Source organism: Onthophagus taurus, chromosome 6 (assembly GCF_036711975.1).
Source record: "Onthophagus taurus isolate NC chromosome 6, IU_Otau_3.0, whole genome shotgun sequence".
Classification (NCBI taxonomy): domain Eukaryota; kingdom Metazoa; phylum Arthropoda; class Insecta; order Coleoptera; family Scarabaeidae; genus Onthophagus; species Onthophagus taurus.
This window is the reverse complement of record NC_091971.1, coordinates 13,322,806-13,338,329: the sequence shown is the minus strand read 5'-3', so window position 1 is coordinate 13,338,329 and position 15,524 is coordinate 13,322,806. Positions and strand designations below refer to the sequence as shown.

General features: G+C 33.5%; 3 protein-coding genes across 3 annotated transcripts in view; all 3 read right to left on the bottom strand.

The window, feature by feature from the left end:
* Positions 1-501, bottom strand: part of LOC111420196 (Chronologically inappropriate morphogenesis) — a 40,806-nt gene extending 40,305 nt beyond the window's left edge. Inside the window, exon 1 of the mRNA XM_023053129.2 lies at positions 196-501. The gene's annotated coding sequence lies outside the window, so the exon portion shown is untranslated. The remainder of the gene's footprint in view (positions 1-195) is intronic.
* The window catches only part of LOC111420194 (uncharacterized), a 135,855-nt gene that overhangs the window by 77,228 nt on the left and 43,103 nt on the right, over positions 1-15,524 (bottom strand). The gene's annotated exons all lie outside the window — the stretch shown is intronic.
* On the bottom strand, positions 681-15,093 carry LOC111420195 (tyrosine-protein phosphatase non-receptor type protein myopic). Its single transcript, XM_071196949.1, has 5 exons — positions 14,861-15,093; positions 13,833-14,810; positions 9,540-9,713; positions 5,664-9,477; positions 681-892 (listed from the first exon to the last, which is right to left on the bottom strand). The coding sequence occupies exons 1-5, from the start codon at positions 14,945-14,947 to the stop codon at positions 771-773; spliced, it is 5,175 nt and encodes a 1,724-aa protein (XP_071053050.1). The 5' UTR covers positions 14,948-15,093; the 3' UTR covers positions 681-770.

Genomic DNA, 15,524 nt, shown 5'->3' with positions numbered 1-15,524 from the left:
TAAAAAAATGCAAAACGTCGACCTAATTCCCAAACGATGCAGATTTTAATTTTTAATCAAAACGACCATGACAACTAGTACAATAACTAGATTTTGAAATATTACAGAATTATCTTTAAAAAAATTGATTCGATTTGAATTTTTATTTTGAAATCGACTATTTTTTGAATGAAATAAAAATAATAGTTGACTCACCTATTTTATTTTTCTTATACAATCTTGTGGAACCCCGGACTATGATTTACCGGGATACGGTCTACTAGTTCCTCAGCTGCATCCCCGAACCCACCGGATGTGAATCCATATCGCGTCACCCGGAAAACTCCGGTTTTCAGTCGGAAAACCAGCCCAGACTGAGGTGCATCTCGGTACGTAACAAACAATCAATTTTGGAGCTGCAATTTGAGGCAGGCGCTGATTTTATTCTCAACAGATGTCATCACAGTTTCGCGCAGTTCGCTGTTTTGATACGTTCAAATTGTACCATTTACGTATAGATGGAGCATATATCTTTTTCCTAATTCAAATCTTATTTTAAAGCAAAAGCAGGAACAATCAGGATTCAATCTGCAATAAAACATTATCTTTTACAAGTTTTGTTATAATTTAATGTAGATATACGTCAGTTGGTTCACTACAACAAGTAAATAGTACAATAAATTCTGAAATAATACAAGAACTTCTATACAGTAAATTCTAAGTTTAAGTTTAAAATATCTTTTAAAGCACTTCTGATATAAAATTAATTTTCAAATAATATACTTTAAAATTTATTTCTTTTTAGTTGCCCATAATGGATCGAGTGAACTGAATGGATCATCAACTACAGGAGGAATGTTCAACGATGATGTTGACGCTTTTCTTGAATGACCAGAAGTTTCTGGCTTATATCCTAAAATTAAACAAAAATATTATTATGTCGTGTTATTTTATATATATTTTTTTATAATTGGACTTAATTGTGTCAACAAGGACTTTGTTGTAAGCGTTAAAATTATCTTTAAAACAAATTCTTATAAAGGCGAAGGAAATAAACGTCAATGCAAAAATATTTTCGCTGAAAAAAAGAAAACAAACTCATTAACTATACCATACAATCAAGAATGATTAATTTTAGAAAATAGCGTGACTGATGACGTTTTTTACATTTATACAAATAATATTTTTAAATTACAAATAAACAAATACAGTAAAACCTCGATATAATCGACTAATACGAGTGTCCGTTATAGCTAAAAGTCCATTATATGTAAATCTTTAATTTGCACTTTAAACTGTTTGAATAAATAATTTTAATTCACACAAATTGGGCCCGTTCGTGACGTCACGCATAGATAGGCAACTACTATTTCATATTTTCAATTAGCTTAATTTATTCTATTCCTGTTTTGTAATGTTGTTAGTTTGAGACTTAAGATTAATATGTCTAATATACAATATATTACTCATACAGTTAATTGTTGTATAGAAAAATGTATTTTTCCCAATTCCTCTAAGGTTATTCTTATAACGCCTTTACCTAAGAAACCGCTTCCATTAGGATTTGAATCCCATAAGTATTTTGCCAGTTCTTTCTAAGATGACATAATAAATGCTACAGATAAAAAGTAGTATTCTGATACTGTCGGATTATAGTAAGGCTTTCGATAAGGTAATCCATTAGATCCTCCTAGCACAGTTGCATTACCTTGGAGTGTCTGGTACGGCGATAAGATTGATTTCGAGTTTATTGTGAGGGCGCAGCCAAGTTGTTAAAGCTGTATATTTCTTTTCCAAGACATGTAGAACAGCAGATCCAAGACAGAATCTCAAATCGCTACTTGATTATTCTAATAGAATGGCATTGCATTTAAATACAACAAAACCAAAAATACGAGGCGTGTCCGGAAAATAAGTACCGGTTTGATCCACCGTATTGCATGACATTGTCACAAAATGATTAAATTAAATTATAGGAAATTGTGTTCCAAAAATGCTCACGGTGTTCACAAAACGAAGCGACTTTGACATTTCTTACTCGATACAATGATGAAGGAGATACATTCTTATGCAAAATTGTAACCGGTGATGAAACTTGGGTTCATCATGTCACTCCAGAATGTAAACAACAGCTGATGGAGTGGAAAAAACAAAACTTTAAGACAACTTTGTCGTCACTGGTGGCATCTTTCCATGAAGAGGGTATAGAAAAGTTGGTTTTCCGCTAGGACAAATGTCTGAAAATGGTGGCAACTAAGTAGAAAAACAGTTTAAGACATGCTCTTACAAGTAAAAATAAATTTTGTTTTGAAAAAATGTTTTTATGTGTTTTTTTTTTCAAAACGATACTTATTTTACGGACACGCTTTGTAGTATGTATCGATAATTTAAATTCAAGTGATGTAAATGTGCTTTTATATAACGAAGAAATAGAAGTTTTTCCAGAAGAAAGGAATCTTAGACTGGTAATCGACTCAAGTTAGCGTTTCACAAATCTGTGCTCTTGGACGTATTTACCAACATCGGCACATATTGGATGTTAGGTTTCATATCGGTGTAAAGAAACAGTTTAGTGCTTTCTAATTTTGTCCATGAAGCAATTGAGTTAATTGCAGAACCAAACTTATTTATAACAATTATAAGAATACTGCAATGATGGTAAAATTGCATGAAAGTACTGACCGAATACTCATTGGGCATGGAGTAAGACAAGGCGATACAATGTTGAACCCAAATTGTTCATCACAGTTCTTAAGAGTGCATTTAAACAATGGTATAAGCATGGTATAAACATTGTGCTACGCGAACGATATAGTCCTTATTTCGGATAGCCTTGGAGAGAGAAAACTGATGCTGAACGACTTACAGGAGGTGTCTAAGAGTCGGGCAAAAGATCAACGTGAAGAAATCAAAATTGATGACAAATCTTGTTCCTAGCTCTAACATCAACATTGGGGATAATGAGATTGAGAGAGTTGACAGTTATGTATATCTTGGCCATGAGGTTCGTGTATCGAGAGATAATCAAACAAGCGAACTAAACTCGCGCATGGGCAGTCTACGGGAAACTTAGAGACATCTTCATGAGCGATATTCCTGTATATTTGAAAAGAACGGCTATCAATCAATGCGTGCTTCCTCCTTTGGTTATGACATACGGTTCCAAAACTTTAACATTAACGGTGGCCATTACCAGGAGGCTTAAAGTAACGCAAAGTAAGTGACACCGACATCTGCAGAGAATGCGGTGAGGAGGCACACATTTTATGCGACTGCGTGGCCCTCTAAACATTAAGGTTATCCATTTTTGGAGATATCCAGATTAGCATGAGTGGAATCAGGACAGCACAACCAGGACAAATTCTAGCCTTTGCCTCCAAGGTAATATGGCTGGAAGGACTCTAATGCTGACCAAATGAGGGAAGTAAGTACAAGGGATCGGCTGAGGTAAAAGTGCTGCGGGCGGCTGAGCCTGCCTTCCCGCGAATCCAAAGAATCCAGTATCGCAAAGAAAGATGGAGAGGTCGATGCTGGGTGTAACCTCGAGCGACCACATACGAAATGAAGACCTACGAAGAAGAACTGGCGTAAATGATGTGGTCAATATTGTGACAAAGCATAAGTGGAATTGGGCGGATCATCGTCGCAAGAATGAAGAATGAGCAGTAGTTGCCTGATCTTCAACGCCCATTTTATCATCTTCCTCTACATTTTTTTCCGAATCTGTTATATTTTTACATGTATCACTTTTATATGTACTGTTTGGGTATTTATTCTGGGCCGAGGTAAATACCCATTTTATAAATACCTACCCGCCGGGTATTTACCCAGCGCCCATCACTGCCCATATCTGACGCAGTATAATTCAGCACGTTCAAAATAGTTGGGGATATATTTTTGGTATTTGTAAATTTGAACGAGTTAATTGGCTCAGTATGAGAAATAAGCTCACATATTATTTTCTATATTTAGTTAATAGAGTGGCACTTCTGTCTTCTCCACCATACCTCGGTAGAAAAATTACATTTAGGACTAATATATACAGGGTGAGTCAGATAGAATGGGAAATCCGAATACCGGAGATACTAGACACTAAAATATGACGATGTAACCTAACATCTCATATACAAATGTCTGTGGTTTTCAAGACAAAGGGTGCTGAAAGTTAAATTCTTATTTCGAAATATCTTGATGATTTTGAAGCTTTTTGTACTATTAACATAAAATTTGGTAGTTATATGTTTTCGGGCATGAGAAATACGAATTTGAAATTTATTTTGTGATTACTCATAGAGGGCGCTAGATACACACTGCACGTTTGAGATATCAAGTCATGACTATTTTGTCCGTTGAGGTACGGTGAATTAGAACCAGAAATCTGAAGGAGCTTTCAATTCAACACAAAAAAGATAGTCTTGCTTACATTGTCTAAGTCTACTGGTTTCCAAGTTATCTGCTTTTAATTGTTTCAAAGTAATTTTAAGGTTAACATTTAAAATCAATAACACGCAGTAACTATAGCAATTAGTAACGATAATAATCGATAACAATAACAATTAATTAATAACAATAGAATATTGTGACCATATTCAAAAATCCAATGGATTTAAATCTGGATTTCGTGGCATTTTCAAATTGGTAATAACTTTATTGTTGGTAAAAATGATTATTGGATTCTTATTTCGAAATAAGAATTTAACTTTCAACACCCTGTGCCTCAAAAACCACTGATATTTTGTATTTTTTTATTTATGTTAGGTTAAATTATCATATTTTGGTCTGTAGTATTTCCGGTATTCGGATTTCCCGTTCTTTCTGACTCACCTGTATAATATAAACGTTAGACGCAAACACATCATATCCATACCTCTTTTTATAAAAGATCCTTTCCGTATAACGCCGCATCTCTATATAATTCTTGCACTCATCATATAAAACGAAAAAAGCCGAGTGCATTTAAAAAGAATCTTGCATAATGTATAAAATACGTAATCTATGTTCTGTCGCCACAGTGAACTGATTTGATTTATGTTAGAATCGCTTACATTATATGATTATGTTTTGTTTTTTCTTTGTTTGTTTCTTTTGGTTAAGTAAAACGGCCGATGACAAATACGTCGTAGTTTCAACTTCGCAAATTGACCAATTATTATGTTATGTTATATTTTAACATTTTTCATATAGTTTATTAGATTTTCTTTTAACTTGGGCATTACACTTCATATCAAATTAACGTTTGAGGACCACGTTGACGGAGTTGTTGCAAAGGCTTGGCTTCGTTATGAAAGTCACGCAAAATTTTATAAATATTTATGCTCTAAGAAGATTGTATTGTTCGCATTTGAATCCCCAAATTTCTAAATTATCTAAGTTTTAAAAGCAACATATTGATACAATAATCTAGCGCTGAACAACAATTAAAACTAGAACTATCGTCCTTCATTTATACATCCTATAAATAAATCGGGGAATACCCCGAATTTATCTATAAATATTGGACTTGAGGAATAACCCGATTTGGACTCTATCTATAAGAGCTAACATTTATATTTAAATATACTGATGTATCAAATAGATAATATTAATATAATGACTTAAAAATATTTTGTCTGTTATATCAGAAATTCGTTATATCGAGGTTTTACTGTAAAGTGTAAAAATTAAAAGTGAGTTTTGATACTTACTAGTTTGTAATTCTTTCAAATAATAAAGAAATGCTGTATAACAAAATTTCAAATGCTCTCTATCCCTTAAAATATTCCTTCTTTTACAAGACATTTTCCCACTGATTAAAGGAATATCAGGTAGTACACTAGGATTAATCATAACTTCAAGAATTGCCGCCATTAAAACACAAAACAACCCACTTCTTCCAATTCCAGCGGAACAATGGACTAAAATCGGATAACAAACGTCCATTTGATCACATATTGTTAGGGTTTCTTTCACAAAATTTACAAAAGGAACTGGAGTTGTTGAAAAAACGCTTCCAGACCAAGCAGTAAACTGTAAATGTACTAAAGTTTTAAATTTTCTTTTTTCGGGTAAACTAACGGTAATTCTTCTTTCAACCCAATGATCTTTAGTAACTGTACTCACTAAAGAAATTACTTTATTTGCAATAAAAATGTCTTTGCCCGTTTCTTTTGGCCAATAACCATCGTTTTCAATTTCATTGTTGTTTAAAAGACAAATTGCAATGTCAATTTCTTGTTCGAATACCATAGCCCAAAAGTCAGCTATTGTCGTTTGAGTTGGTGCTTGTGTTACTATAAAAATAGGACAATTTTGCGACGAATCTTTTACGTAAGACGCGTTGATATAATCGTCAACAGTCGTTTTTAATTCAACACGGCTATAATCGTAAGGTAAAATATCAGCAAAGCGATTTTTCAATGGATAACATCTCGCAATAGAAATGCTTTTATTATAAATCTCATTTTCTTGTCGATCGTGGATTTCTTTCCATTTCAAATCTAAATTAGTTGGTCCGTTTAAAGTTTTAGTAAACAAGGTGTCGCAAAATTTTTCAAATTTGTCGACTTCTTGAAGAAACGTTGCAACAACGCCTACATTTTGAAAGGGGTCAGTCTTTGGACGTTCCAATTTTTTCTTAATTTTATTCACAACATCACTTTCTGTTTTTACAGGCATTTTCGGTGGATTCGTATTTTCAATCGTTGATGGTTTTGCAACTACTTCCTGTGGTTTTTCTTCCTTTTTAATTTCAGTTTGAGGTACCAAAGGAGCTTGGGATATATTAAAATCAAGTCCAGATAGTAAATCTATACTACTTTCTTTTTTTGGAGAAATTGAGTTTTTTGCAACATCCTTAGTAGTCGCACTTGTGTTTGAATGAGTCGGTTGAAGAGTTTGGGGTACTGTTGAAGCAGTTGGAACCGTTTGGTAATTAGCTGTTGAATAATTCGGGTAATTGTAATAATTTTGGCCGCTGTAACCTTGCTGAGAATAATCATAATATTGCAAATTAGGTTGATTTGGATAGTATTGTTGATATTCGTCTGGATTTCCAGAAGAAAATTTGTTTTGGTCTAAATAATTAAACGTGCTTTGACTTCCATAAGCTGAATCCGAAAACGATGTCTGTGGCTGAGACGTTTGAACAATTTGCGGTTGAGAAACTTGAGATACAACACCTGATTGTTGTTCGCCCCAATAAGATGTAGCACTTTGGGCACTATGAACACTTCCAGAAATAGACGCTTGATCAGTTCCCACAAAACCAGGTTGATAATTTTCCCCATAACCCACATAATCATATTGCGAATAATTAACATTAGCACCTTGCGGTTTTGGCGTTTGCTTATTTTTAGCGAGTAAAGCGGCCATTCTCTCCGACAATATATCATCCAAATTGTTATCAGGCGTTGAATATGTTTCATAGGCATTTTGTTGACTTCCAGTAGAAGTGTAACTATTCGAAATCGTCGGGAGATTTTGCCAAGTTGCCATTGATGTTCTAGTTAGAGATTGTGTAGGTTCTGTTGAGTATCCTTGATGTACACTTTGAGGAACGTATTCGCCGTGATATATTGTGTTTTGATTCGGAATATTCGTTGATGGACTTTGAAGAGGTGCAGCTAAATTTTGAATCATTCCAGTTGGATTTTGAAGAATTCCAGTGGAATTTGGAGGAACACCAATGGGTTGTTGAATATGTGTAGTTGTATTTTGAATAGTTCCAGAAGAATTAGGTGTAATAGGAATGGGTTGTTGAATAGTTCCAGTTGGGTTTTGAACAATTCCAGTTGGGTTTTGAACAATTCCAGTTGGATTTGCAATACTTCCAACGGAATTTTGATTACTTAATGTTGGATTTTGGGTGTATCCACTTGGATTTTGACTTAATCCACTTGGATTTGGGTTGAATCCACTTTGATTTTGACTGAATGCACTTGGGTCTTGATTCACTCCACTTAGATTTTGATTACTACCACTTGGATTCTGATTAGTTCCACTTATATTTGGGGTATTTCCTGGTAAATTTTGATCATACCCCATATTGTTATAGCCCCCACCATAACCTTGATTAAAATTCATTCCTTGTTGCGTATAGTTAACTCCTCCTTGTGATGCAGCTTCTTGATAACCATATCCACTATACCCTCCATAATTTGATGAATCAACCATGTTATTACCTCCAGTATTATTCATTCCCTGATAATATTGAGTCATTGCTGGGTTATTTCCACTAACAACAGTGGTTCCATAACTCATATTTTGCGTATAATCGCTGTTATAACCTTGTCCTGGATTTGTGATGGGCTGATTATAACCTGCACTATAAGTATAAACGGAATTTGTCTGGCTTGATGATCCATAAGCTAGCTGACTATAATCAACGCGTTCACCACCAACATAAGTGTTGCTAGAAGCTGTGGTGGTTATTTCAGAACCAACAGGAGTTGGTCTAACACCTGGTGGCCATAAAGAATCTGATCCAACTGCATAAACTGGGTTAAAATTATCCATTTTAACTGAAAGTTTATCACCTTTCATGTTATCTAAGTAATCTTTCAGTTTAGGACCTCTGGTTGTTGTTAAGCCTGCACTAATAACAGGTTCAGGTTTGACTTCTTTATTTTTTAATAAAATCTGTTCTCTTTCTTCGTCTTGAACTTTACAAGCACTTTTAATTCTTTGGAATAATTTGCTTACATTCGTCTCTAGTTTGTTATAAAATTCAATTCCTTTGTTTGCTTTGCTCAACAGATCATCAATGGCGTCATAAGAAGCGATTAAATTGGTAATAAAAGTACTTCTTTTCGTTGTAACATCTTGAATATATTTTCTGGCGGAGGTAAACTGGGCGTAAGCTTCCACTAAAGCTTTCGCGATGTTATCTTGGGCACCAACATTTTTTTCAATTAACTCAGAGGCTGTTTTATGTTTCATTAATTCTTTTGTAAAAATATCATCTAATTTCTCGGATGATTTTTTCGTTACTAAAATCCCTGTTATATCGTCTTTATGAATACCTTCACGAAATTGATTCCATAACATAATTCTTTGTGATTTCATTTCTTCAACTTTACCCAACAACATTTGTATTTCCCTAAGCTGTTTTTCATCAATATTCGGATTAGGCAGCTCTATACTCGGTATTTGTTGCTGTAATTGTTGCAGAGGCATCGCTAATAATTTAATATTCGTGACATGCGCCATCATCGCACGATGTAAATTTTGATTCGAATCGGATGCCTTGTTATGAGCTTCTTGATATTTCGCGGCTTCCCTTGATAAATCAGTAGCGATTATCGACGGTGGCCTTTTCCCCATTAAGCTTTGGTACTCTTTTTCTTTAGATTCTTCTTCTTTTAACAATTCTTGGATGTCGCGTAACATTGCTTCGACATCAATAAAACTACCTGAAAGCTTTGTCATCACCGCCGAAAGATCTTGACAAATTGTGTTTCTTGCTGATAAAGCTGCAGCTCTGTCGATTATATCTTGAGGGAGTCCTTTACATTGATGAATCTTATTACATTAAAAGGAAAATAAAAATTAATGAAGGAATGAATTCTTTGTTGAAACATTACCTGATTTAGAACTTCCAATTGCAAAGAGGACATAAATTCGGCTAATGCTTGATCTTTTATTTCAATCAATTCGCCCATTCGACGCATTAATTGGGCTTTTTGCTCGCTGTAAAGTGATGACGCTTCATGTGCTTGCATAGGAACTAAACGTGCAAAAATATCAGGGCCTGAAATCTAAAATTTAATGTGTTCAAAATATATACCGGGAATTTCATATAACTCGCAATATATCAATGCAGTACTTACACTGTCCCACATAAAATGCAATACAGCTTAATAGTAAAGGTATTGGGTAGTTTTGCAAAAGAAAAGTTTTGCTTGGAAAAAGGTGACGTTCTTATGATAACCCTTAAAAATGTTTAAAATATAGCCGGAATCAAATTATTGCAGCATTTGTTATCGCGTCGTTAATTCAGAAAGTGGAGATAAAGAAACAATTTTGCAATTTTGGAAAAAATATAACATTCTGGATGCCATAGGCAGGCTGGAAGTAGATATGGCCGTAGAAGATAGGTCCTGGGATACCTCCCCAGGATTATCAACAAGAAAAGCCTATTTTTGGTCAAATTGTCAATCTAGTCGAAACAGCAGGACTAGGAGATAACTAGAGGATATTGAGGAGCTACTACAGGTTTCTGGTGAAGGGCTTACCAACGACGACCTTCAGGAACTGGCAGAATAAGGAATTGAAGAAGGCGAAAAGAATGGTTCTGAAGACGAAGAAATGACTAATAATTTGTTAAAAAAAGTTTGGAAACGAAACCTAAAAAGTAGATCAAATTGTAGCGAATGACCCAAATTTTGACACGAGTGCAAAAGCAAGAAGAGGAGTTTTGGATGCGGTCGCCTGCTGCCGACATTTGCTTAATGAACGAAAAAGAAAGTCCGGACGATTTCTTCGCCAAAAAATCAACAAAATCAGAAGAGCCAGGACCTTCATCACAAATATAAACTTTATACAGGATGTCCCAACTGATACTCAACGTCAAGCGGGTACCGGACGAGAGGCCAAACTATACCCGTTCTGGTAAAAATAAGAAAAAAGTTCCATGTCTCTTAGTTAGATGGTAATAGACATATTTTTGAAAATATTAAAAATTGTTCCCGTACATCATATCTTTAGGTACTAGGATCAGAAATGTTCACAATTTAATAGTGATTTTTAAATAATGTATTCCTTATAAACCATGCAACTATAGAAGTCACAAATCAAACAACAAAAGTCGTTAGTTTTGCAAAAACAAATATTAGTTTTATTGAATTAAGGTTGAATAATAAACCCGATACTTTCTAGTTCTAGGTCTAGTGTTAGTTCAATAAAAATATGGAATATAGTGATATCTTATGTAAACTAGCGCTGTCACTAGAACTAACATTAGGCTTACAACCAGAAACATTCAGACATGTTGCATTTTATGTGGGACACAGTTAAGGACAGTAGAATTTAACAGGACTGCTACATCCATTGTTGTGATAACGTGTCCGCACACTACGTCACACCATTTGCCACTCCCAGTCAGCTGTTATTGTGTTTTATCCGTTTCCTGTGTTTTTTAAGAGGTTATATCGTAGACGTACTCTTATTAACTTCAAAAGTAAATCTTGTATTAATGATAATAATAATAATCTTTATTGTGTTGTAGACAAATCAAAAAATTACAACAACAAACGTCATTTTTAAGATTTTACATTTTAAAATCTAAATATTCAGCAACATTATAGGGTTCTACATCAATTAGAAAATTGAACAAATCTTGTTTAAACGTACTAATTCTGGTAATATGTTTTATCGAGTTAGGTAATTTATTATATAATTTTAGGGCCGCATAACCAGTTGAAGTTTCACTAGCAGCTAGGCGATGTCTTGGGTAGCAATAATCGCACCTATTTCGAGTTTCGTAATGGTGATTAAAAGAGTTTTGTGAAAAAAGACTTTTGTTATTAAACAGAAAAACTAAAATCTCATAAATATATATTGCAGACGCAGTTAACAACCTATTTTTCCTAAAATTGCCTCTACACGATTGTCCGTAACTTAAACCGAGCATGGTGCGTATTATTCTCTTCTGCAACACAAATACGCGACGTAATTCGCTGTTGCCTCCCCAGACTATGATACCAAACCGTATTTGCGAATAGCAACAACCGTGGTAGCATAAATGTATAACGCGATCATTCACCAACTTTTTCATTTGACGTAGAGCGTAGCAAAAACTGCTCTACTTTTTACAGAGTGCATCAATATGCGATTTCCATTTAAGAGTGTCGTCGATAACCACTCCAAGCAAACGTACCCGTTCTTCAGTTGTATATAAACATATGACTATCATAATAACCTCTAAAAACACACGGCAAACGCATAGAATTCAATGACAGTTAACTAGGCGTGGCAAATAGTGTGACGTAGACTGTGGGTAACCAACCTGTACTGTACTACAGGTTGGTGTGTTTTGTAGTGGACTACAAAATAAAAATGGATGTAGCAGTCTCTGGTTTCTATAGAAATATATTTTTGTATATTACATTTTAAGTGAAATTCACTGTATAAGGTATATCTAAAGTAGTGTGATAAACATTCATATACAGTGTCCGCCAAAAAGTCAGCAACACCCATTTCATTTCTGTTCCATTGTATCTACGTTTCTGAAATTTAGTTTATATAGGAGGTTCATACCGATCTTTCGATCTAAAGTATTTTTAAGATGGTGGCCACTTCCGGTCCTCCGGAAGTAGATCACAACTTCGTTATTTTAAATGAAATGCTATAGTTTTTATTGCACTTTTTAATTATATACGAAAAAATAAGTTGACTTTGATAAAAGTTATTGGTACCTAGCGTTTTTCGTTTTCGAGTTATGTTGATTTTAAATTTTTAAAACTCTTTAAAACTCCATATCTCAGCAAACGTTCATTCAAAAAAGCTCTAAATTGGCACGATTACTCTTCAAAAGCTGTTAAATAGATTGTCATTTACTGTATCACAGTATCTTATACAGGCTGGTCAAAAAGTGAATTACCTTTTTATCGCATTCAATGGCAACAAAGTCGAAAATTTTAAATGCTACGCCCCATATTTTATTAGCTCACCAGAAAGGGAGTTTGCCATTTATTAGGCCATGATATTTTGACAGTTTTTCGTTGAATTTATTTTTACAATTAACTTTGGTTGATAATCTTTTAGTTTACTATCTTTTTTTTACCAAAAATAACAAACAGAAGAACAAATAAATGAAACAATGAAAACAAAACTTAGGTTTGGATTATAAATTTAATTCTCTCTCTGCTAGGTTAAAAAAATATGGGGCGTTCCATTTAAAATTTTCAGCTTTTGTGCCATTAAATATGGAGAAACGATAATTCCATTTATATAAGATATTCTGATACAACAAATGACAATCAATTTGATATCATCTGAAGAGTAATTGTACCAAGTTAGAGCTTTCTTGAATGAATATTGACTGAGAAATGGGCTTTTAAAAGCATTTAGTTTTGCATTTACCAAACAAAAACTTAAAATCAAAATAACTCGAAAACGAAGAATGCTAGGTACCAGTAATATTTATCAAAGTCAACATATTTTTTCGCATACAATTAAAAGGTGCAATAAAAATTATAGCATTCAATTGAAAATAACGAAGTTGAGGGCTACTAAGCTAAATTTCAGGCACGTTGATGCAATGGAACAGAAATAAAACGGGTGTTGCTGACTTTTTGGCGAACACTGTATTTTAGAATTACAAAATATCAGGGTGGTTGCCAAAAACATCTTTTCAAGACATGGAATTGTATTTACAACTATTAAGTGTATAGAACACAAACTAAAAAGATCATCTTTCAGTTGAGACCATGGAATAGGAGTGATTTTAAAAGTATGAGACATCATGTAGACTTTTGCCACTTTTTTAATTTTGGATGTTTTTGTTCAAAATTCAAAAAAAATTTCAAATCTTCCTCATTTTCAGTGTTCTTGATTAGATACAAAACAGATTATTAAGTATAATAATATAATATAGATTATCCTCCTCCTTCTCAACATTTTATAAATAAATAAATATACTTTTATTGCATTAATTAAAAAAAACTACTACAAGTTTTTTTACTTAATTATTAAGTTTATCACACTACCTTTAATACATACTCTATATAATACTTTTAAACAAAAACAAACATTTTTAAACAATCACCAAGTTTTATCATGAATGAGTCACAATCCATTGTAGATAAAACTATAAATAACTCAAAATAAACCAACTAAAATTTCTATTTACTTTATATTAACAAAAAAATACTTACTTCTGGATCATTTATATTAAAAGGAATTCCTTTAACAAGTGAAGCTCCTTTAATTTCTTGTAACACATCTCTATTAGGAACTTCTTCATGATAAATAAATTCATTTTCATTTTTAGCAGCCTTTCTTTTACCCTCAATAACATCAAGAGTGAATGTTAATGCTTCTTTGAAAGGTGCAACTTGCGAAGAAGACATACTACTAGCATATTTCCTAGCTTCTTCATGATGTTCTAAAGAGGCTTGATAAAACGCGACCCTTTCGCCCATTTTTTGTTGTTCCTCAGATTGTTGACCCATATAAAGTAAAGCGATAGCTCGGTGATATTCGCATTTAAATGCAAGATATTTTAAGGTGTATTTAGTGATTTTTAAACCATCCGCATCTTCTCTTAATGTTTGCATTGCAGCAAATGCTTGTTTGTAATAATCAACTACTTGCATGGCTACTTTAGCTATAATTGTGGCTTTTCTGTTATCTAACATGCTTTTTTCAAGTATACATTCTTGTGCTTGGGCAAAACAAATTAATTGCATTGCGTGAGTGATTTCAACAGCATCATGATAACTAAGCATTGTTGAGTAATTATCACGTAGTGTTTGAAAACACCAAGCGGCGTATTGAAAATGTGTGCAAACAATTTTCATTTCCTCTGAAGATGATCGAGGACTTTCAGAACCTAATTGAGTATGTAAAGCTGCTATGTTATACAAAACACACATCATTTCAAATTTGATATCAGCCACAGCACAAGAAGCATTAGAATAAGGATCTTTCCATGAAAAAATTACAGCACACGGTTGACCTTCATGCATAGGAAATCTTGATTTTAAGAAACTTAATTGGGCGTAATATCGTTTTTGGGATTGTAAACTGTTAATGGATTGTTGTGGGAACATCGAGGAGTTACGTAGACTCTCCAAGCGGTTAAATTCTGTTGAATAACTCTCCGGGTCTTCATGGTAAAAATTAGCTATGTACTAAAGGTGAAATTAATATATTTGGGTAAGAAAATTGGGTTTAAACTCACCGGTTTTAATTGTTGAGCGAAAGAAACATTTTCGGTGCTCTGTTTAAATGGAAAGCTAATCATGGGCAATCGGGGGGCCGCCTCCATTTTTTTGGTTTGTAATACTCCTTGATATTGTTCAAAGATGATTTTACGCTCCGAACGGTTTCGATTTAAAGGAGAAAAACATCATAGATTGTTTAATTAATAACAATGTCGTTATTTTGACGTTTGACTCACCGCTGTCAAATGCGTCAAATGATAGGAAGCTTTTATTGTTGTTGCGCCATCTATTGTGGAATAGTGTAAGTTGTGTTGAATTGGCATCTAGTGGGATTAGATCTAAATTATTTTTTGAATTTTGATTATTTAAAACTTAATTTTGAAAATGTCTTTTTAATTAAAAACGTTCTAAAACGTAATTTTTAACATTAAATTGTGGTTTTGTTTAAGTTTGTGCTTATTATAATTGTAATAACAATAACAATAAAAAAATTTTGAATTTTTTGAACACTTTTTGTTAAACAGTTTTGGTTTATTGCTATTAAATGTTGTTTTAGGAATACGAAAGGAGATAAATTTACATTTTGAATATGCATACCGAATGTCCCTTTACGTTTACTAAACTCAAACTGTCGGTCGTTAATTCAGAGAGCGTGTAACCACCGGGTAAAATCAATTTATT